At 33.0% G+C, this 25,233-nt stretch overlaps 1 protein-coding gene across 1 annotated transcript; it reads left to right on the top strand.

Moving 5' to 3' along the window:
* Positions 1–466: 466 nt before the first annotated feature.
* Positions 467–23,880, top strand: Sk2 (Sphingosine kinase 2). The gene is given in 5 exon segments (XM_023163106.2): positions 467–1,350; positions 4,230–4,437; positions 4,440–4,563; positions 5,272–5,444; positions 13,571–23,880. Coding segments are annotated over 5 exon segments (1,773 nt in total). The 5' UTR covers positions 467–627; the 3' UTR covers positions 14,116–23,880.
* Positions 23,881–25,233: the final 1,353 nt, after the last annotated feature.

Here is a 25,233-nt window from a genome sequence, read left to right as displayed (position 1 = left end):
TTGGAACGCAATCACATTACTGCGCAGAATCCTGACTGTCAGAAACTGTTTCTGACGCTGGTTGGAACGAACCTATATTAACTGAAGTTAGATGTTTTGTCACAGAATACCTCCCAGAAGGGACACTCAGCACAGAACAGAAACCATGAACTATTGAGAATCTCTCGGCTCTGAACCTAAAAATTTCGTCCAATGGTTAGTGAATTCGAGCATGGTAAAATTAAGCTAGTCCGATTGAAATTGTCGAAATGTTGGCCTTACAACCTGCCAAGATGACATCGTCATAATTCCTCGACTACAATCTAATTATATTTCTGATAAGTTTCAAATAATTTGAACTTACCGTTAAAAATGACATTGAACACCTCAAACACAGAATATAGGTCACAGAAACTGACTGCTAAAAAGAAGAAATCAGAAATGGAAGGTTATGGTACAAATTATTTTGCAAATGTAAACAATTTCATAAGGATATAAAACACCTGACAAAAACAATCAACATTGCAATTATCATTTACCCCCACCAAAGAGTGAATGTACTACTATAATAATACAATGAACATAATGATATAATGATATTAATAACCATATGTGATACTCATTGAAATATTGGTGTTGTTAAAGATTATGAATGAGATGGAAGTCAAAAAGGAGGATGAAAATTCAAACAGAATCCTGTTGGAGGAAACTTTTTACGTTCTGACAAAGAAAAATTGCGTGTTCAGAGTTCGTTTAACAAGAAAAGGCTTATGTTTAATAAAAGAGAGTGAACATAACATCAAGGAACAACTGATTCCAATTCGCGACATAATCGGTAGCAGGTGTTTACGTAGTAAGAAACAATCGAGACAATGTGTGTGCCATTCTATTCCACGCTCAAGTAGTTTGGAAGTTGTCGAAGAGAGCTCACTAGAACTGGATGACTCCGATTCCAGTGCCTACTTATACATCTACGCCTACATATTCCAAAATTCTAAAGCCTCAAACAAAAGAAGGGAGCGAACTATAATTACCTTGAGGTTCAGATCCTTCGATAAATATGAAGACAACAACAAAGAAGCTCAAAGATGGAGAATGGTGTTGAAAAAATTAATAAGAGGAGAAACAATTTCAAATGCCAGCATAGCAGGTTTCACTCTAAGCCATAAACATAAGGAAAACAAAAGACTGTTAGTGTTATGCAATCCCAAAAGTGGGAAAGGGAAAGGCAAACAAATATTCCAGCAGAAGGTGGCTCCAGTTCTACAAGAAGCGGAAATTCCTTTTGATTTGTACTTAACAAAACATGCAAATTTTGCCAGAGAGTTTGTCAGGACAAGTAACCTATTTCAGTGGAGTGGAATACTTTCGGTAAGATTTAGAATTCACTAAAATGTAATAAGGATGATATTTCTTTCAAAAATAGTATTCAGAAACAATTAAAACATCATGGATTGTGAAATGAAAAAGAACAAAGCACTCAAAAAGGAATACCCAAATAAATAAATACAGAACAAAATTACTGTAAGTATATTTTTGTAGAAATATAATTAAAGGCTGATATATATGAAAAGAATTACAAAATTCATAATTTCATTATAATTCCAACTCTAACATTAATAATTATTTCAGAACACAGAACATAATGAACATAACACACCAGATAACAAAATATTATTGATTGTTGAGGATATTCATAGTAATGTGCCGACAATTTTCTTCTAACACTGGCTTGATAATTGGTTTTGCCCTTTGTATAATAATTTTTATTTATTTGTGATTTACTGCTACAACAAACAGTATTTTGTTCATTATGTGATGAAACGGCCGATACTTGATGAAAATCCATAACTTATTCAAGAAACACTTGCTCATTGATGTCAGGTATCATATCCGTTGTAATTATTTCAAGAATTGATTGGAAATGTTCATTCGTAAGTCTTGTGCGATGTTTGTTTTTATTTATTTTCACGGGGGAAAATATCTGCTCACATAAATAGGTACTACCAAACATGCACAGAATGCGTGCTGCATGCTTTTTCAATTCCGGGTAGTTATCCAAACTCTTGAAATATTGTGTATAAAATGTAACAGTGCTAACCTCTTTGAGTTCTTCTTTCAAAATACTGTCCGATTGAAGATCTATCAACTCCATTTGCAAATGTACTGGTGCCTGAGGAGCATCAAAATTCAATGGAGTGTTGAAAATTGGAAATTCCATTTCATTCATTTTGTTGAAGTCTTCAAAACGATTGTTGAATTCTGTGATCAGATTTTGCAGAAGTTGAGAATATTGATCCATTATTTTTCAGTGATTCCAGAATGGTTTCAACATGAGGATATACATAACAAATATATTACCAAACAGAAAAAAGAAAATCATTTGGAAAATATTTATTGAATCTTTCAAGGATGGTGGAATTTTTGGGAGCTATTCGCTCTTGTTAAGTGGTTGTGGATTTGAGATTTATTTATACAGAATTCTTCAAAATAAGTTGGAAGCAAGTTATGTGTTAGTTTGAAAATTAATATCATTGCTAACAAATACAGTCTCTGAGTCTCTGGAAAACAGACAGCCACTGCAATGTAATTAAATGTTTGATATACTGGATTACCTATTCAATTTTTGAGTACATCGAAAGCTGAAATGAAATTCTTGAGAAAAAATATATTTTTTCAGTAATTTTTTTGTATATATACTTAATCAAAATGAGCATGAAGGAATAAACGATTATCCACCATGAAACCTAAGTATTTGAATTCACTTACGAACTCTATTACATCACCTGCAATTTGTAATCTTATGTTGTGTTTGTTGATGAGTGATAGCTTATAATCAGTTGATAAGATCTATTATTTTGTTATAGAGGTGTTGAGTTTTAGTTTATTGTGATTTATGTACTTGAAAACATTTCTTAGTTCTTTATTCACTTGATCAGCTAGTGTTTCTGTATTTCCTGAAATTGATAACAAAGTGTCGTCTGCAAAAAGGTTCATGAAATCACAACCATGGATGGTATCAATATCATTCAGGTAGATTAAAATAATATAGGTCCCAAAACACTTCCCTGAGGTACCCCGAAAACAACATTGCAAGATGATGACACTAAATCTTTTGTTTTGGTTACCTGTTTGCGTTGTGATAAATAATCAGTCAGCCATAAGAAAACAGTTTCCCTGATACCAATACCTTGCAGTTTATTTAGTAATATGTGGTGATCAATTGTTTCAAAAGCTCTTTAAAGATCTAAAAATACGGCTATAATATAATGTCCCTTATCTATTGATTCTTTCCATTTTGATATTATGACTTGTAATACACATGAATGATGTTTTCTGAAACCTGACTGATATTTTAGTAAAATATCTTTATTTTTTAAATATTCAATGAGTTGATTATAATCTGCGAGTTCTAATATTTTTTCAATACAAGGCAAAGTGTTGATTGGTCTAAATTCCCAGGATTTATTTGTGTTAGGGACTTTGTGAAATGGCACAAGGACACTGGTCTTGAGCTCCTTCCGGAATATGCGAGTGCTCAAAGATGTATTTATAAGGTGCAACAATGCATGTCCTATAACACCAAAAGTTTTTTTTTAATAAGTTTGCGATTAAGTATCTCACTGCTGTATTTCATTTCCACTCCGTTGATCAATTTAGACAAATCTGCTAACTTCAACACTTTGAATTTCGCGAAGGAGTTGTTAATCGATATAACATTGTTCTCATGAAGTGAATCAGATTGATCAATAGTGTGACCATTTATTTTGAAGAAAATGCTCTTACGATAAGAACGCCGGTTGATGAAATACTAAGAGTTATATCCGTTATGTAAAAAATTTTAATTTCATTTCGATTTCTTGCACAAACAATCGGTGAAAAATTTATGTTTCTCACGACAGATAAACAAATTCATGGCCTTGGCTACTTTGATTACAATAATATAGCTGCGGTAGTGAATCTATTACTTCTCCTAGTTGAAATATTTTACAACTAAACCTCACTTGACAAAATCACTGTATTTGTTAAAAAAAATTCCGATATCATTTGTTACTTGATTCTATTGAATAAAGTTTTCCCACACCAGACATAAATATTGTCTGAAGACATGCGTTTCGCTAAAAGTTTTAATCTAAATTTGATTAGCAAAGAGTGTGTCGTGAGACATTATTTTTGTTCTGGTGAGGGATAATTGATATTAATATTTGTCATAACTTTTGTAGATGCTGTGAAATCTGCTCAATTTCCAGGTAGGTGGTGACGGAATACTGTTCGAAGTAATAAACGGCATTTTTGAACGGTGGGATTGGTCTGAAATCATAAAATCTATCCCTGTGGGGGTAGTACCCGGAGGTTCCGGCAACGGTCTGGCCCGTAGCATTGCTCACTATTATTCGGAGCCATACTTGCCAACCCCATACCTTCCATCAGCACTGGCAGCTGTTCGCAACGATTATGCCCAATGGATTTGGTGAGGGTGGAGACCAATGTTCAAATCATGTTCTCGTTCTTATCAGTTGGATGGGGTTTGCTGTCGGACATTGATATTGAGAGCGAGAGATTGCGCTTATTTGGAGGACAGAGGTTGGTGACATGTTCGATTGTCAAAAATGATAGTAACAATAATTTACTTATTTATTTATTTATTTGACACTTTGGTACATTGAGTACATGTGCTAAGTCATAATTAAAAAACAAAAATAAAACTACATAAGTTGAACAATACAAAAACAATAAATATGGTTCACGTCCACAAACTTTCACAACATAGAAGTATTATATAAAAAATCGGAAAAGCTCTAGCAAATACTCTCAAAATGTCATGAAAAAGTGTCGTGCAAGAATTCCTCAAGACTGTAGTAACACTTCTGTAAGAGAAGTTTCTTCACCTCAATTTTAAAAAGTTTATCTGACTCGATTTTCCTAATAGATGCCGGCAAGTTATTATAACAGTTTGTTGTATTAAATAGTGGGGAGCATCTAAAGTGAGCCGTTTTGTATGAGGGGGTTCTTAACAGTTTCCCATGACGGGTGTCTCTACCATGTATATCCGCATTTGTGACAAATTCAGTTATATTGTTACGGGCAAAAGTGACACACTTCAAGATAAATAAAGAAGGTGCCGTCAAAAGGCCCTCTCTTAAGAAAATTGGTCTACAACTATCTTGAAAATCTATATTAAAAATTAGTCTGAGCAATCTTTTCTGAGCAACAAAAACTCGTGGAAATTCCCTTGCACATCCCCAAGAAATGATATTAAAGTTATTCATTATTAACTAACTCATTATTTAGGTTTGTCATTTGGTCCATAGCCAGGCTAATTGGACTCCGAAGTTATGGTGGAAAATTATGGTACTTGCCCTCCGATGTTCCTCCAGCCAGCACGAGAGATTACCACTCGTCCACGTTAAATATTGGCAGTAATTTGGATCTACCTGCAGAAGTCAATTTGGAAACTCAAACTGGTAAGTTGAAATATAAGGTGTCAACAAAGTAAATTTTTTATAATGCTATAAATTCAAAAGTTAGAAACATACATAAAGTATCATAAATCTTCCTAATTCCTTAAACATTTTAATCAAAGGAAAAATTGGATAAAGCACATACTTTTATGTAAATCAATCAAAACTCATTTGTTACCTTTTCATCATTGTTTCTCCACACTGGTATATTTTCGGAGACTGATTTTTTTTATATAAGTTAATTTTATACTGTAGATGTGCAATAAGAAATGATTTTTTAATATTCCAACTGGAGCGCATCTATAAAACACAATTATCTTTTCATCACTGTTTCTCGATGCCCTTCCGATGGGTGGATTTATATTTAGTATCAGCATTGCACCGTGCGGAGCTGGGGCGGATCGCTAGAATTTAGAATTTTATTTATTCGTCACTGAAGAATTTACATATACATACGAGAGAATACATAGATTCATGCAAAAAACTTATCGAACTAGTCACAACGCAAAAAAAGTCAGAAATATACAATTTAAAATATGAAAATTATACATACAGTTGGATCAAAATTGTCTACAATGTAGCGTCTAAAAACTCTTCAATGGAGTTAAAGGATTGATTTATTAGATAACGAGTCAGATTATCCTTCAACACATTTGAACTCGCTGAGCTTAAGTGCGGGAATATATTTATAAGTCGGTTGAAGCACCTGATTCCTTGGTATATGTGAGAGTCCTGACCAATGCTTAATCTTGAGTATGGCTGGTGGATGCTCTCACTATTTCTCGTACTGTATTTGTGTAGATCACATCTTTCACTCAGCTTTTCTTCTTTTATTGACATTGATGGTAATCAAAACTATGTTTAAAAAAAAAACTGTTTTTCCGTTAACCAGCTGTCGCACCCCTACGAACGACAACCCTCAGAAGTCGTAACTTGTGCGAGCTAAGGATTAACGAGGTCTTACCTTTTAACGAGTGATTCCTAACACGGGTTGGACGATAGCAAGTGAAGATTGATCGTTCAGACTAGGGCTTGAACCACCGACCAACACGGCAGTCAATTCGAGTGAGTGAACAAAGCACCCACGCCGAACCGCTTGGCTACCGACCGTAAAGTGAAGGAACTGTTTAAATAGAGAGTTGTGTGAATACACCAGCCATACATCTGATATTTTCTTTTGGATGATGAAGACTTTATTCATGTGTACTGAATTTCCCCAAAAAATCAGTCCGCAGCACAATGCAGATTGTACAAGTCCAAAGTAAGCTCATTTTAGTGTGTCTAACGATATTGTGCCTTGGAGTTATCTGATAATGGAGCAAATTGTACTCATATTATTTGTTAGATTATTGATATGAGGTTCCCATGTCATTTTCTGATCTATTTTGACAACCAGAAATTTAATGAAATTTACCTGTTCTACCGATTTATGATTCACTCGTATTAAAAAACTCATATCACGATTTATATTTTTTGTTGTGAATACCATAAAGGACCATAAAGAATGTTTTTGATAGGTTAACTAATAGTCCATCGAACGAGCACCATTTGTGAAAATCATTACCACAAATGCTTGCTCTGCTCACAGCATTTTTCAATTTATTATCTGATATGAGAATATTAGTGTCATCAGCATACATGTCAATTTTTCGAGCATTGGAACATGAGTACACCATATCATTGATAAAAATTATAGTAGTAGTAGTAATCTTTATTATAGGATACATCCTAATCTTACAAGACATAATAACTAATTAACAATTTAAATTTCTACAGTGCCAAAAATATTAATAAATAATAATGAAGATAAACTAAATAAAAAGATGATAATAAAAAATATACAATTTATAAGACCCAATATTGAAAACCAATATTGATATAGTAACATACATATAATATACATATTTTCCAACTAACAAACGCTCTAGGTATTTCAATAATTTACTTTTAAACCCTCTTACAGTATTTTCCTCTTTAATGGCATTTGGTAAATTGTTAAATTCCTGTAGTCCCTTGTAGAATAAGTTTTTCATTCTGCCACCAGTGTGAGTTCTAAATATATGAAAATTATTATAAGATCTTGTCTCATGTTCATGTATTTGATTATTGAAAACCAAAAATTCATTAAAATATGTTGGTTGGAGACTTTTGGTTATTTTAAATATAAAAACCATTGTTAAAAAGAATAATCGAATTGAAATCGACAGCCATTGTAGTATATTTAACATGTGATCAATGGAAGTATAACGACTGCATCTTAATATAATTCTCATGCTCCTATTTTGGAGTTTTTGAAGTTGGGGAAGCCTATTTTGGTTTATTAAATGCATTAAAGTTGGACAGTACTCAAAATGAGGTTTAATTATACAATTATATGTTGATATTCTGGAGTTAAAAGTCAAATTATTTGCTATCCTAGAAAAAAAATTTAATTTTTTTGAAATTTTTTTTATAACGTATTCAGCATGACTGTTCAAACTTAAAGTGTTGTCTACAATAACTCCCAGATACTTTATTTCAGACACATATTCCAAGGTAGTGTTACCAATTTCAATTTTTATTTCATTATAATTAATAGAGTTCAGTTTATATTTAGTTGTTATCACCAAAGCTTTTGTTTCATCTGCATTTAATTTTGATTTATTCATATGTTTATTCATTCATTTCATTTATTCATATTATAAAGAAAACAGGTCCCAATATTGAGTCTTGAGGGACACCAGTATTAACCACAAGTGATTCTGTCATTCCCGTATCCAGCGGGGCTACGTGGAAGGGCATCCGATGGCCGGTTTGCTCAAACCCCACATCCCAAGCCAATGCACTGACCAAAAACAGCATGCACAGTGGTTCAGGCAGTGAAAGATGAACAAGGACAGCCAACCCGCCACGGAAATACTAACAAGGCCTTTCATTTCTCCTCTGCAAATCAATTTCTAAATCAGTCTTTTAAGATGTTTACAGCACATCGTTTCATAATTTTACGGGCTACGTACATTCGATTAGCGATTTTTTATTTTATATGTTGGTACACTCCTCTCGAACATATGTTCACAGTTTCAGGTGTTTAGTCTGTTTAGTTTGTTGGTGAGAGGCTTGAAAGTTGAAAGGGTTTTGCGTGATTGGCGATTTTCTGCTATCGAAAAAAATGGATCAGAGAATGTGCATAAAATTTTATGTTAAAAATGAAATTAAGGGTTCAAAAACGCTTGAAATGTTGACAGTGGCATACGGTGATTGTACTCCAAGTCAGAAAAATGTTTAGAAGCAATACAAGCTTTTCACAGAAGGTCGAGAAGATGTGAATGACGACGCTACCCTGGACGCTCCAGCACATCAACAACCGTTGAAAATTTTGAGATAGTGTAGAAAATTGTTATGGAGAATCGTCGAATCACTATTAGAGAAGTTGCTGAGGATGTCGGCATATCGGTTGGCTCATGCAATGTAATTTTTTCGGAATTTTTGTGCATCAAACGTGTGGCAGCAAAGTTTGTTCCAAAATTGCTGATTACATGGCATCATCTCCTCATGATGATTGTTTGGTGAAACACGGAGCAAGGAATGTGTATGTTGTTGGATATGAAAACAGTTTATATTGTGTATAGTTTTATATCTATTCAATTATTAAAGGATTCACCATTTAAAATAAATTGACTATAAATTGTATGGGAACAAATGTCATAAATTTAATACCATAGTATTAAATTAGTATTAGGAAATGTGAATTGGTCAGTATTATTTATATAATCCCCATATTGTATACGTGGATTATTGAAATCTGTTATGATAATGAGGTCAGGAAAATTCAGTGGCCTTGAACATTTGATATCTTATCTTTTTCACTTTACCATTGAACGATATACAAATGAAGGAATAAATTATCCAAAATATTTTCATATGTCAATAATATTCTTCAATTTACTATTATATATTTCTAGGTTTTTTAAAAAATGTAACATTTCATAATATTTTATCTTTTTCACTTTACCTTTGAACGGTATACAAATGAAGGAATAAATTATCCAAAATATTTTCTTATGTCAATAATTTTCTTCAAATTACTATTATATATTTCTAGGTTTTCATAAAAAACGTGACATTTCACAAATAAATAATTTTATTCAATTACTCAAAATATAAGTCAGCATACTGAGCTAGCAATTTTACAACTATTTTGAAGTTAGAACTCTGGAACCTTTGGCACCTGGACCTGGCGTCATTTGGAGATGAATTAGTTCATCTCTTGATGACTTGGTTGGTGAAACATGGTCCGAGAAAAGAGTTGCAAGTCTGTGTTTGGAAGCAGTGTCTCTTTGGGATTACATTATTTTCAAATTCGTTAGTTAATTGTAATAATGAGTTGGAACCAATGTGTTTTACAAGTAAAAATTTGTGGTTCTTGTAGTTTTGAAAATGAATCTTCTTGGATTATTGAATTTTCTCCTTCCACAGATGGAGAAAGGTGGAAATGTTCGGAAAGGTTACTAAAAACAATTTAACTTTAATTACTTTATAGGAGAAGTTGTCAATAATATATAATTATTATAACAAGGTAGTTGAATGAATTCAATTGCTACTTTCAATTTTCAGGACAAATTAATTATAGAGGACAAGAGGTTGGATGATATTGTAAATCAATTATGTGATGGAAATAGCCAATACTTATTAGAATCTACGACTAATTCAAGTAACACTTCACTATGAAATTTTCACTGGACAGTTTATAAAACCGCAACAAGTGTTTCGCATACCGACTAAATTCTACTTAATTTGTTCTTTATATAATAACAATTTGAATCATACGACCTTCTTCCTACGTAATGACTAATAATTTTACCTGGGTTAAGGTAAAAATGAATTGAAATTTTTTATGAATTTCACTAGTTCGGACTTCCATTGTCTACTATATAAAATGATTTTAAATCCCTGAAACAACTAAAAAAGGAAGAAATAAAATGAATAGCTGAAAATAACAATTATATTAAGCAAAAAAACCCGAAATGAAATAATAGTGAAATAAAATACAAGTAAAAATAGAACAATTGAACAAAAATAAATAAAAATTAAGAAATGAAAAAAGAAATCAAAAATAGAGAGTTGAGAGATTCCAAGTCACGTTAGTTCACGACGTTTCGATTGTTAGTATCTACAATCGTCTTCGGGTGATAACTGGACTGATTCCTCCGAGAGATGACTATTTATAGGTCGTTCGAGTACTTTCACTTATCCCCGTTTTCCATTTTCCGCTTCACTGGTTCCGTGGGAGATGACCGTTTGGCGGGAGTTGGTCATTTTTCGCTTGATGATGGGTTTCGATATGTTGCGTATTTCTACGCTGGCTTGGCTGAATACGTTGTTGGACAACATGTATGCGGCTTCCTTGAATTTTCTCCTAAACCAATGTTCCTTTCTGTGCAAGATCACACTCAATGTTGTGTTGATAGGTCCAAACATGGTCTGCTATTCCTGATTTTCTGGTTTCCCCTCGCTGTGTGTGTTTCTTGTGCTCGGCAATGCAAACATTCAATGGCCTCTTAGTTTTATCAATATAGGATTTTCCGCACTAACAGGGTATCCGGTAAATGCAATTCTTGGAATCGCAGTCTGCGTTTGGTGGCCTGGTTTTCGTGAGGCTCCTACGGATAGTGTTACCGGATCTGAAACAGGTTCTGATGTTGTACTTTGAACCAATTCTTCTTATCCTCTCCGATAATCCTCCGATGTAGGGAAGTGCAAGCACTGGTTGTGACGGCTTCTCTTCCTTGCGAGGCTCCTGCTGTCTTTTAGCCAAAGTTTTTTCTACCATCGCTTTGGAGTAGCCATTCCGTTGAAGATCATTTTTGATGATGTCTAGTTCCTTCTCGAGACCTTCCTTCGTATTACAGAGCCCTCGGGCTCTCAAGAAGAAACTAGACATCATCAAAAATGATTTTCAACGGAATGGCTACTCCAAAGCGATGGTAGAAAAGACTTTGGCTAAAAGACAGCAGCATGAAACATTGTCAATCATCTTCAAACAAACGTTGACATTTTTTATAACAGAAAATTTCACCAACCATTGAATGGACAAGTCCTAAACGAATTACAATTTGTGCTTTATATAATAACAATTTTAATAATGATATGACCTACCTACTTAATGACTAATGATTTTACCCGAGTTTGCGTGAAAACCATTAAAAATTTGAACATTATAGAAACTACTCCTATGCTCTTTTATTCTTTGGAAAAAAACATTCCCCGTTTGGCCAATATAAAGTTTTGAGCAAGAACAAGTAAACTTATATACTCCTGATATTATTGGTGGTACACCAAAGTGTGTCAATGACGCTGATTATTGTTTATTGAAGTGGGATAGACTTAATAATTTCTAGAGAAATGAACTGAAATATTGTGTTCAAGTATATTAATATGTATATATGTGTATAAATACTAAATTTACATTATATTTTGTGACGAGTCCGATAAGTTATACATTCTGTTCTCTTTTTTGTAATAATTCTAAATGACTTGATTCCGCTTTTTTTTTGATAATATCTACCGAATGAATATTGAATATTCCACTGTCAAAAAGTATTTTTCAGAAAAAACTGAATTTTATCAAACAAATCGCTGTCAATCGTAGCTGCATGGAAAACCATCATATCCAAAGCCAAGGTCAGTACACAATCAACAGCGAACGTATTGCCCGGAACAATAATCAATGTGCCTCCAGTCGAGCGAGACACATCACACCACTCATATACCTCTCTCTCTAAGCAGGCAATGAAATTTCTTTCTTCTTCAATTGGGACCTATCACTACATTCCAGATAACATAAAGTATTTTATTGCGTGAACCATAAGATTCTTTTATGGAAACTCAGTAGATACGGTATATCTGGAATAAGTCTCAAGTGGTTTAAGTCATACTCCTCAGATCGCACCCAGATGGTCAAAACCACTCCATACTAAAATGAAGGCAAAATTACTTGAGGCGTCTCACAAGGTTCGATTCTGGGCCCACTTTCATTCTTAATTTACATTAATGACCTATCGTCTATTAACATCCAAAGTAAATTTTCTTTATTTGCTGATGAAACCGTAATTTTATTGAGAGCGACATCACGAAAGTGAAAGACTGGTTTGACTCAAATCTCTTGAGCTTGAATTTATCAAAAACAAAAGTAGTGTCCTACCGTTACCAGATTCCAACTGTACATTTAAATAATATTCAAATTAACAATGTAAACACTTCTTAGCACGTTCGATGATAATAATTTGAAATTCAACAAACATGTAGATAGTTCGAAATTGAAGCTCTCATCAGGATGTAATGCAATAGGAGTAACTGCATCAGAGCTCGGATCTGCAGTAGCTAGAATGGTTTATCCCATCTTCGTTATGATATTTGACTTCGGGGTGTGTATTCTACCACTTGCTTTCATTCAGTATTATTGGTATAAAAACGCACAATACGGTGCAAATGTAAAGCCAAACCTAAGGACCCTAGTCGGCCTCTTTTCATCTCTAACAGAATCCTAACTGTGGTATCCTTATTTATATATGAAACGATCTGCCTTCTCTTTAAAAATAGAAACTTGTTTAACAACTTGGACGAGCCAGTGTATAGAACCAAGCAAAGATTTAGCTTAAAATTACCGCTGCCTTCTTCGACCCTAGTTAAAGATTCCATTATTTATAACGGTCTCAAAATGTTCAATCATCTTCCTCAAGCTACAAGAACCATAAATGACTTTAGCGCTCTTGAGAAAGGCTTGAAAGACTTGCATTCTGTGAGACCTTATTATAACTTAGCAGAATTCTACGATGATAATTTTAATTGAGTATGATTAACTGTAATATTTACAGTATTTTATTGATTTGATTCAATTTAAATTAATTTATTTTATTTTATTGGCCATGTTCTTATATTCTGAACGTTTCTATTGGATTATTTTTATTTACAGGTCTCTTTTCAGTGCATGTTAACACTTACTTTTTGTGTATTTACTTTCTATGACTTCATTTATATTCTTCACCAGGCTTTGTCAATAAGAATTCATTCTTCGGACAATAAAGTATATTTTTAAATAAATTGAACATGCACTATTTCTTTTGTCAATGTTCGAATATTCTTATTTTCAGGAAGACCAAGAGTTGACTCATGGTACAGCGCCAATTCCCGCAAGAGCGCATATTTCTCAACCACTTGCAGCTCCTATCAATCAACCTCGGACAGCGCTGCGGGGGATGTCCCAGCCGCTACAGAAAAACCAAGAATGTACGGCCCCGCCCCTCAGATACCATGCCTACCGGCCCCTTTGCCTTCCACGTGGAAGTGCATCTCGGGGCGTTTCGTCATGGTCCACGCCTCTTACCAGAGTCACCTAGGAGAAGATTTATTCTTCGCCCCGGAGGCCACTCTGAATGATGGAAGAATATGGCTTCTGATAGTCCACGCAGGCGCAACCAGATCTCAATTGTTGCACTTTCTACTAGGCCTCAGCACGGGCGCTCACGCGGTGTCGAAGTCGCAAGAGGGGGCAATCGAGCTCCTACCCGTGCGGGCGTTCCGGATTGAACCGGACGAAGGAGAGACAGGCTACATGACGGTGGATGGCGAGCAGGTCGAGTACGGGCCAATTCAGGCCGAGATTTTTCCTTCTCTAGGTAAGATTATGGTTCCTTGATCAAAACATTCCTCGAGCAATAACGAAAGCTTGAAAAACAAATCCAAGGTTGTGATTCTGTCAACTTTTGAGCCTCTAATTGTTCGGCTCGATAGTATTTAGCAACGTTTCTGTGATCCCGGCATATTCTCTAGAATCAAAATATTGTTGAGTTAGAATTGCTCTCAAGGTTGTGAAGTTTTATTTTATTGTTATAAGTTGCAAATAATTATAAATTTTTAATTTTGGTATAATTCGAGAAAGATACCCCTTTCTTTAAATATTTTTAATTTTTGTTGGTTGATAACTCAGGGCTGATAAAATTGCATCTGTCCATGATAATAATTATACAATTTCCACAAGACATGTTTTCTTACACAATAGCCTCATCAGTTCAACAGATTAAGCTACTGCGAAAATTGTATATAATTATCATGGATAGTGTTATTCATTTTCACCCAGTAACGGGTCATCGTATTAATAAAATTGCAGCTGTCTCAATTTTTTATGATGGGCAAAAATTCCTGAAAAGTTTAAGCAAATTCTACTGTTTCAAATGTTTCATTATCTCCAAAACTATCACCAATATGATAAAATCAGTTGTTAGCTTTTTTATTATAATATTCTCTACAGAAAAAATCTATCTATGCTTCTTTTTTTGTAGAAGTCACCGTTTCTCAAAAATTTGATGTTCAGATCAAAAGATTCATTCGTTATATAAAAATATAATATCTCTGAAACTTCTAAGTTGCAGTAAGACTCCAGTTATCCAAACTATAAAAGTATACTTGTCAATGGAAGGTAAGGTGATGTACTCCGAATACCATAAAGAAATGAAACATTATTTATGCTGTTTCATACCTGCAAGTGATGTGAACCCTACTGCTACGATAAATCAATGCTACTATTACTGTATTTGAAAAATTGTTGATTGTCCTAATTCTATGCAAACAAATGACCATTGAAAATGTAGGTCTAAATGTCATTTCGGTTTTACAATATTCTCATAGAGGGCATTCCTATGAACATTTTGAATTGTCATAAATTCGGGTACATTTAAGATAAAAGAAAAAAAATTCATATAAACGAGATGTGTGGACTTGAATCGTAAAATATAATACTGCAATGTTAGTAATTTCGTCTCATAAATCTCTGAGAACCACACTTTTAGAATTTTGAAAATTATCAACAAGCAGCAACTTGGAGAGATCTTCATAGAATTATTTATGCAGAATAAAATAAATATTCTCATTCAAGTGTAGCTGACAGATTTCATCTATCATTCTTAGTTTTTGAATTAGATCCTAATTTGACTTCACTAGACAGCATAAAAAAATTCGTTGGAAAAAACAGTTTACATATTCGTATTTTTCACTCAATGTTTAGATAAGTATGTCAAATCCTGAAGCATTTAGAGTTGTTATTCTCTGATTGTAGTTTTCTCCATGGTTTCAATTTGAACTGATCTTCATAAAAATTCAGATTTAGGGTAATATAAAATATAACCAATATAACCATTTTGAATCGACAGAAATTCGCATCCTTTCCCTAAAATTTTATTATCAACTCAAAATGTTTGTTTGAGAACCCTCTATAAGAACATGATAAAACTAAAATGACATTCGGAAGAACATTTTGTTTGTCATATGTTTGGGTACAATTAAAAAAATTAAAGAAAATGGGAAAAAATAATCATTTTGGCACAAAGCAATTTTGGCAGAAATGCTCATTTACATCGGATTCTTGCCACTAATCACTAGAAGAAGGAAAATTTTATTAGGCAGAAGACACGCGTGCTTTGTGATAATAATTTAGTCAGGAAAATGAATGAAAGGACAGTTGATTCAAATAAAGTTCACAATAAAGGTTAGTTTTGAATGGATGAATGCTTAATCAGTGACGGCTCATTCATTGGAGAACAGGGGAGGCTTAAGTCATATAGACTGTATACACACAGAAAAGCTCGCCGGAGGCGCGAAAATTTTTATGTTGTTGCACGCTTTGCCTAATACTAAAGTTAGGGCATGGGCATGACAATGCGTAAAAATTGCATGAGGAGCTACGGACTTTATTTTAGTTTGTAAACCATTTAAATGGCCGGCCACGACCGCAGTCCCATCATAGGTTTGCACAATTAACTTTTACCTAAAATTATAGGTGTCAGACGTACGAATTAAAAAATTAAACAAATCGTCAGCTGTGCGCCCAGATGAAACATCATGAAAACCCATAAAACGTTCTACCACATTACCATCTTTGACATATCTAAAAACGATTGAAAGTTGTGATGTGCAGGTAATATCGGTAGTTTCATCAATTTCCCATGCAAAAAAAGAAACACTTTCAATCTCCTTGCTTATATTTTCCTTAATAATGTATGCCTCACTGTCTATAATAAGCTCATTTTGGATGGTTTTTGAGGTGCCCGAAAAAACGCTACCGTTTAAAAAAGTGCCAAATTGTGAATCATATTTGCCCCATAACACGAGGTAAATTTTTTTAATCGGAGTATCCTATTTTAGACCACGTTTGGTATTCGGTATGTACGGAAAATAAAGGCCAACAAAAAGTTTTTCTTGTTTAATGGAGCCGGTTAACCAATCACATTTATCGTACCAATTAATATTAAATCTACGATTTTGTCGATTATCTGACGATTTAATTGAAATCAAATTTAGTTGAGGCCTTCCCAGAGTTTTAATAATGTAAAATTTATTATCATAAGATAAAGACTTAAAATTATTTGTCAGCAACCAATCGACTATATCGTCTGATTTTTTAATTTCGTCTAACTTATCCATAATAAATGAAAAAAAAAACTTACCGAAAAGTGAAAACTTGAAAACACCTTGAAATTGAAAGAAAACACTTTAAAAACACATTAAAAATATTACCAAAAAGCACTGCTATTATATAATACTGCCTGTTTTATACACAAATAACAAATATTATCAAGAAACACTAAAACAATTTACATTTACAATTTAGAAAAAAAAAATCATAATTATTTGTCAATACCTTTTAATTTATTGCGATGAATAGCCTCCTCTGACGAGCCGCCGCTGAATGCTTTATTTAGAACTAGGATCATCCTACTATACATACATTTTTGATATTGTCAAAAAAGTAAAAATAATTCAGAACATCAAACGTTTTTCATAATTCAGTTTTACAGATATTTTCAGTTGATAGTAATATATTTGGATGAATTTTTTCACTTCAGTTGAGAGGGTATTGAAACTATTTAGTCACTTGAATAATAATGATTTCATTGAGTTTGTATTACGCGCTTGAACTTTTGGGGTAAATATAGGCGCCACTATTATAAGATAAAATTCATTCCCGTTTTTCATTTTATATGATTTATCTGTTAGTCAAGCAGATCTGTATGAGACTAAAAAGTGGCAGTAGGTAGACATTTGAATCAATTTTGTAGAAAACTTTTCTTGGGACATTTTTTTGGTAGAATTTAGACAGTATAAACGATTTTTCGTTATTATATTAATTTCAAGATAATAGACTTAAATCAAAAGCAAGGGTTGTTCAATTGAGATCAGCAAGGGGAAGAGTCATAATAATTGTAATGAAAGTCAGGCAATGGTCTCAATTCAACCTGAAAATTTTCTTTGACTTGCCTCAAGCAAATTTCTGAGGAAGTAATCACAAGAAGAACGGTTCAACTCCAGAGGAGCACTGACATTGTAACCCAATAGCAAACAGCTGATTCAGGATTTTTTATTCTAACGGCACAAAATAAACTTTGCATAGATAGTAATCATAGCTGGTAATCATCATCGGTCTAAGAGGAAACCTCTTCCAGTTCTGTAGAGTAGAGAGGGTGAGTGTAGACCCACAACACTTAGGCCATATGTGACCCATTGTATATTCTTCCGAGGAGTTGTCCTTCTAGGTCATCGTCCATCCTGTCCTTTCCAGGAAGGTGGACAGGTCACTAGGAGACATCTCCTTTAAATTTGTAATAAAGTATATCTTACATTTTTATTTTAACATAATATATAAGTTCTACAAACATTTTGCACCCTCAACAACAAATTTGCTTGAACTTTTCAGGGGTGGTTCACGATAAAATAAAGAGTTAGTGAAACATTTAGAAGGCTACATATGGGCCTCTAGTCCCCTGTGATAATTTGGTATCATTGTCAGAAGTTAAGCTAAATGCTTCCTTTCAATTCGGATTAGCAGGTCTGTAAGAACTTTGTTGACAAACTACTTATTATTTCTTAGTAAAATATAAATGTACCTGTATAGAGATTTGCCAACTTGGGATGATCTTCTTCTCTAAAGCATTGTGCAAAACAGTTAAAAAAATGGAAGCTTAATGGTAACTTTTCGGGAAGGTATTTCTTTAATAGTTTAAGATAAGTGAGACTAAAGACTCATTAAAGTGATTGAAAATTTTGTCTTTGTAAATAATTTTCAACAAAGTCTTTGTTAATTGAATAGAACTGGCCGATACTTGATGAAAATCCATATTAAAAAACTAATCAATACAGTTAATTGTATGATTTTCACTATAAGGGTTTTACAAAAACCGCGACACGTGTTTCGCTATACAATAGCTTCTTCAAGCATAACTAAGAGTTTTTTCTAAATTACACCATTATATACTATAACCTAGTACCTATTCGTCTACCTAAATAATAAATCTACCTGAAAAAGACAGGTATCAATACATTTTTCGAAAGTCTACCTGTAAATATACTATATAACTATTTTTACCTCGCAGGTAGTTATGCTTGAAGAAGCTATTGTATAGCGAAACACGTGTCGCGGTTTTCGTAAAACCCTTTATAGTGAAAATTTTACAATTAAGTGTATTGATTAGTTTTTCAAAGTCTTTGTTATTGTAATATTGCAATCGGACTGGTCTTAACTTAATACTCTTTGTCTGCCTTCTAGATGAATCCAAGACTTTTTAAAAACATGATCCGAAACACTTTCTTGATTTTTATTATTTTTGATAATCAAGCTGTTGTTCAATTTCATGAAAAAAATCCTAATATCTTGTCAGGCGTCTTCAATTACCATGTTTCGTTACAGTAGTTTTTAGGAAAAGACTAAATTATTTTTATTGCTTCTTACTCTTTTTTTGGGTATGTAACCTTCCACAATCTGAAAAATGAACAAAGCTAAATCAATAGAGAAACTGTTGAAGTCTAGAAAATGGCAAACTAGTTCACCCTGAAAAGTTACTGCGTAATATGAGCCACTGAAGAGTCCACATAGTCAGTGATTTGTCTTATTCATAAATTTTACTTTTAGTAGTCAACGTTTTGGAAAATAATCTTTTCCTGTTTTCAAAACCAAAAATTCACTTCAAAACTTCCGCTTCAATTGTGAATAGCTGTATTTCTTGTGACATACGTCAAAAGAATGAAATGTCCGTATGTCACATGTAATAGTTTATATGAATAAATATACAGGATGTTTTTGAGAATTCAGTTGCGATCAATATTTCTGTTTTGAACCTCTTAACAATGGTAACTAGGTACGGTCCGTTTTCATAGGGCTATTTGTTTCTTTATGTTTGTTACATCAGGTGAATGAAGACTTTTATTATCATTAAATATACTTGTTACCTGCTGGAAGAATATATGTGGATTCTTTGAGTTTTCTAATTTTTTCATGAGTTTCTTTGGTTATAATTTTTGTTCCACTCCATTTTATAGTGTGATCACTACATGATTTTATAATATTCTCCACTATCCCCGATCCTGTTATCTGTCTTCTTATATATTCAATATATTCATTTTATCTCACATCTAAGGGTCTTGAGGTTTCACCTATATTACTTTTTCCACAGAAACAAGGAATATTGTAAATATACTCTTTCGTTTTTTCAGATATACTTTCGGGTTTATCTTTCAGATTGTGGAGGGTTATATACACAACAAAACAGTCTTTATACACACAAAAAATGTCTTTGTTGTATGGTGGGATGTTGAAAAAGGGTAATTGATTTACTTTTTTGATCACTGTAGTACTCCATACTTGACTGGGCATACTCCAAATATGTCGACTCAATTTGTGAAGAATTGGCCAAATTTCGGATTTTTGGTTGGTTACCTCGTTCACAGGCAGATGGGGCGATGACAAACATGTTGTTTGTCATTCACTTCAGCCTAGTTCGAAGAATGATATTCTGAAGGAATTCAATTGTCAATTATCGGAAATCATCGACTTTATGTTGGTGATAGACACTTGCACCGACGAGTGGCCAAATAGCCCGAAACCGGTCTGCAAGTGTGTTCCAATAATTTAAAATTGATTGCAGCAGTTTTATCGTCAACACCATATGCAAGAATAACTTCAGTGAAGAATCCTGCACTGACACCTGTCGGATATAATCCAACACCCTTCGTAGTATTAGCCAGGGGAGTAGTTATTTTCTGATGGTTTCAATCCATTGACCTATAGTGTAGGTGATTTGGGACTGGCCTGAATGAATTGTTCTTCAAGCGTGCCCACTCAATTTGTGAAAGATTTTTAAACATTTTTCAATATAATACTGACAATAATGATTCCAAGCTTTCAGAGAGAGGGGTTTTGCATTTAAGGCTCAAAGTTTATTATTTTTTAAGAAATCCCACTTCAGTTTTGTTCTGAAGTAACTGATACGTTCTTGCCACGATTTTATTTTTTTGTTGAAGTGTGAGACATTTAGCCATGATTGTAAATAAAGTGTAAAAATATTGAAATATTCTACTTAAATCCTCATCAAATGACAATGAAATGCATGACACAAAATGGGGTGAGCTCTTTATTTTCAATTGTGGTATCATTTTTTGTTGATGTATGTATTCAGAGTTTGTTATTGTAATATTGTACCTATTCCTCAGTCGATAATGAAAATTAATTTGTTCGATAATTTGAAACTTCAGATCAAATTATAAATCTGTTGAATTGAAAAAACTTCTATTAACATTTGTAAGATTGTGAGATCTAGTCTAAAAACCTGTTGCGAATCGAAAATGAACAAAAGCATGTGTTTTCACTTCGTTAAATAACAGGAATGTTCGATTTCATGTCAACAAAATTTATTCAAACATTATTTTCTGTTAGTTTAATAATTTTTGTGAAAATACATGATTTTTTCATAACGTTTCAGTTGTATAGGATAATATAAATTTGACCTAAGTTTTTATCTAATTTAGAAATAATGAAGCATTTTTAACTCTTGGGATAATTTTCTATGACAGGTAATAATGAACTGATTGAAATATGTAATTGAATTTATTATTGTGGATTAATATTTCTCAACTTATACTCAACAATTTGTCTATAAAATTAAAAACATTTATCAGAGTACAGTTTTTGGGGTTTGAAGTTGAGTTTAGTTCACTAATAGATACAAAAATTATTTTATATAGTTCCTAATTCTTCCACCCATTAGTATTATTTTTATTATTACATGGTTACTACTTTCATTCATATTTTGCCGTTTTTGGCACTTAAAAACTACATGTACCATCTCATTAAGTTCATTTTTTGAGTAAAATATTCAAATAAATCTTAACATAGGTTTGATTATGATATTGGAAAATTTAGTGAAATTTTGAATTGAATATCACCGAAAATTGAGTTCAATTTCAAAGTTATATAAAATGTCCATAAAACTTTATGAAAAAGACATTACAAAGAAAATATATGCAGTCCTAGTAGGAAAGACATAGCGAGGTTACACGGGTCCCAGCACGGAACTATGTATTCCTTAGAGACTGCACCTTTACTTGGTGATGTCTATTTCTCAGAAAACCGATATTATTTTCAAATATTTGTAACAGATTGATGAAAGGGCTTCTCACTGGCCATGAATCAATCCGACAGCTGTACGTAGGTTCTTTTATCAAAAACTTTTTTGAACAAAACAAAGATACTTGGTTGTCGAAGGCTCTCAATGAACAAAACACCATTAAGAAAATCAAATCATATAGTATTCCTCCAATTGAAGTCACTAGGTAATAGAATCAAATTTTTTTCTCAGTAAGCTTTTTACTTTTTAGAATTCTCTAACCTATCTCGTATATACATATACAAATATTGTGATAATTTGTGTTGATTGAAAAACCGATCAGAAAATTGAGGGAGCTTACATTGGCTTGCCAACCCCAAACTCCCAAGTTTTCGATTTCAATGATGAAGCACAATGGTATCAGCCCAGTGATCGATGGGTTTTTGAAATCCCAGTTCTGACACTAAATGAAACAAATCAAAATAATTTCTTTTCATACTTGAAACAATTCGTGAGGAATTGTGTTACACGATATTTCAGTGAATAATCCATTTCTGTTTTTCCGTTAACTAGCTGTCGCTCCCTACAAACGACAACCCTCAGAAGTAATAACTTGTGCGGGCTACGGATTAACGAGGTCTTTAATGTGCGATCTTAACACGGTCACCGACAAATAACTCATCCTTCAACATCACTTGTCATGCTACTTATATATTTCACATTTCTTTACACTCTTATTATTAATATTGGATTTTTAAAAGGAGTTAGTGATGTTTTGGATTCTAGGAACCTTATACGAGGTAGGTCTGAGACAAATCGAAGACAGTTGTGAATGGAGGTGAAGCTGGTAGATTTTCCCAACACCAAACCGTTATTTTAACACCTCAACACGTGTTTCGATCACCAAGTGATCATCAGATCATCTTCAAGAGAAAGATCAAACTGTAGTAGATCTTGTAACATTACATGTAATTCAAAATTCAATGAAGGGTATGTTAGCAATTGGGATTTTTGTATTGTTTTTCTGTCCCTGGTTTCAAAAGGTTCATAATAAGTCATAATGTGCTCAAAAACTAGGCAAATAGTTTTTTTGTATTTTGGCACTATCATTATTAAATGGCTTTTGAAACATAGAATTTAATTTTATCAGAATTAGTGGAGTCGACAATAATAGAAAGCGTCACTTATATTTCTTGAAATTAGATTTGAATTAGACCAATAGTGCTTTTGGATCTACATCTAGCTTTTTAAATTAATTCAACTAAGATTATAAGGTATTTCACAGAAATTAAAAACTTATCCAAAACTTTAATGTGTTATATCATCGTTAATAATATATTGATTGTAATAATAATGAGAGTTGATACTGCTTATTCTTACAAAAAAAATCGGGGAAGACTTTCAAATGTCGCTATAAAGTACAAGTACGTCAGCCTTTACAGAAATTATTATAAAAACCTTTATTGTAAGAATGGTTGGAGTCTTGTATTATAAAAAATCTTTTGATAACCATTGAACTTGATATACTTCAAATATTGGGGAGGGAAATTTTATACCAATACCAATACAGTTTTACCCTTTGATTGGACTAATGAAACAATCTAAAGATTACTATAAGGGATTGCAATATTTCTTTTTTTTTTCAAGAATATGGTTTAAACATTGTTTTATTATCAGGGTGTATGGTTTTTTCGATTTCTTGTAATATAAATTCATAGAATTCTGGATATTTTCCAGCATACCTTCCATTATTTGTGCAATAATACAATGAATGTCAGTTAGAGATGTTGGAAGGTAATTGGCATTAACTGGATAAAACTTGACATTGTGAATGAAAAACTTTTATTAAAATAGGACACCCTGTATGTTATAATCAAAAAACTTTAATATTATTCAAATTTGGCTATCCGTAGCTCCTGTTGTAATATTTGTAGACATTTTGAATATTGTATAGATAGAAATAATCAAAACTATAAAAACATTGTTAATATCCTATTGACGTATTATTTGTTAATAAATATCTTCTTTTGGCATTTAAGCTTTTTCATTTTGAGTGACATCCTCTTCAACTATGAAGTTTTTGACATCAATCAGATTTAAAGAAAAAAATCATTACAAAATTCCTTGTAACTTCATGGATTCCCAGGGTGAATTATCCATATATTTCTGAGGATGCATATAAATTCTTCAGAGATTAGCAATAAATATTTAAGGAAAAGAAAACAAGTTGTTTTTTTCAAGACATTATTAGAAAACAAATTAATGATGTTATAAATTTATGATGAACATGAATTTTTATACTTAGCGACATTTTATTCAACATGAGAGACAAGTTCATTTCCTTCATTATCCTGTTGCCTTCTCACAACAGAATTTGTTCTCATCTTTAGTCAGTAAGGTAGATTAAAAAATTTTGGAATGGAAATTGTTACAAACCAAATAAATTTTTAGATATTACACAAATTATTAAGTGAGAAGAACTACACAGAGGTTCTATGAAGTAATGATTCCTAAGTTATATAACATTAAAAAACTTTGCAAACATGGTACATGTACGATACATTGAAACTTTGGATAACACAAGGTCTCATACCTATTACGAAGTCTGAGAAAAACTCTAAATTAAATCAGATGAACTATAAAAAAGTCTGTCAAATTTAAACTATAATCTGGCCAATAACAAAGACAAGACAAAGCTTTCCATGTTTTCGTGAAAATTGAGAAATAATGCCATGTGAACATTTTTTCAATGATAGTAATATCAGTTCATCAATATTTCTTGAGGCTATATCAAACAACGAAATAACCATTCTCATATCAAACTCAAAAAATAACTTTGTTCCAGGACCAGATGAAATCTTCACGGCTATATTTCTATTTTTTCAGAACATACCATGAATCTGTTTTTTGGACAAAATGCCTGGACAGTAAAAACAATCATCCCAATATTCGAATCTGATATTCAGGGCGAACATGCTAATTAAAGACTTAAAAATTGCACCTAAATTTTAGTCATTACCTGATAATGGTAGGTAGGTAAGTCTAAAGTGAGTGGGTCTATTCGACCCTCCACCGCAACCCATAAGGGTTTATTGTGGCTCACACCTATTCACACTCGGCCAAATAAACCCAGCTTCTTAACGAAGCCGATTAGTTTGTATGGTGAGTGGTCTTTCAGGTCAGATGGTGAGAGTACGAATCTGCCGAACCTGATTCGGTCCCCAGCGGGGCAGGCACAAAGTGTATGCTCTGCAGTTTTATCAATTTTCAGACAGAGACGACACACACTGTCTTCCGACAGTCCAAGTCTCTGCATGTGATGATTCAAATGGCCTGTTAGACATCGTAGTTCATCCCTAATGTAGTCCAACAACTGTTTGGAATCA

Source organism: Leptinotarsa decemlineata, unplaced genomic scaffold (genome assembly GCF_025532065.1).
Source record: "Leptinotarsa decemlineata unplaced genomic scaffold, Ldec_3_MD MMD2_tig00026328_RagTag_RagTag, whole genome shotgun sequence".
Lineage (NCBI taxonomy): Eukaryota > Metazoa > Arthropoda > Insecta > Coleoptera > Chrysomelidae > Leptinotarsa > Leptinotarsa decemlineata.
The sequence above is the reverse complement of the archived record's forward strand: the minus strand, read 5'-3'. Positions and strand labels throughout refer to the sequence as shown.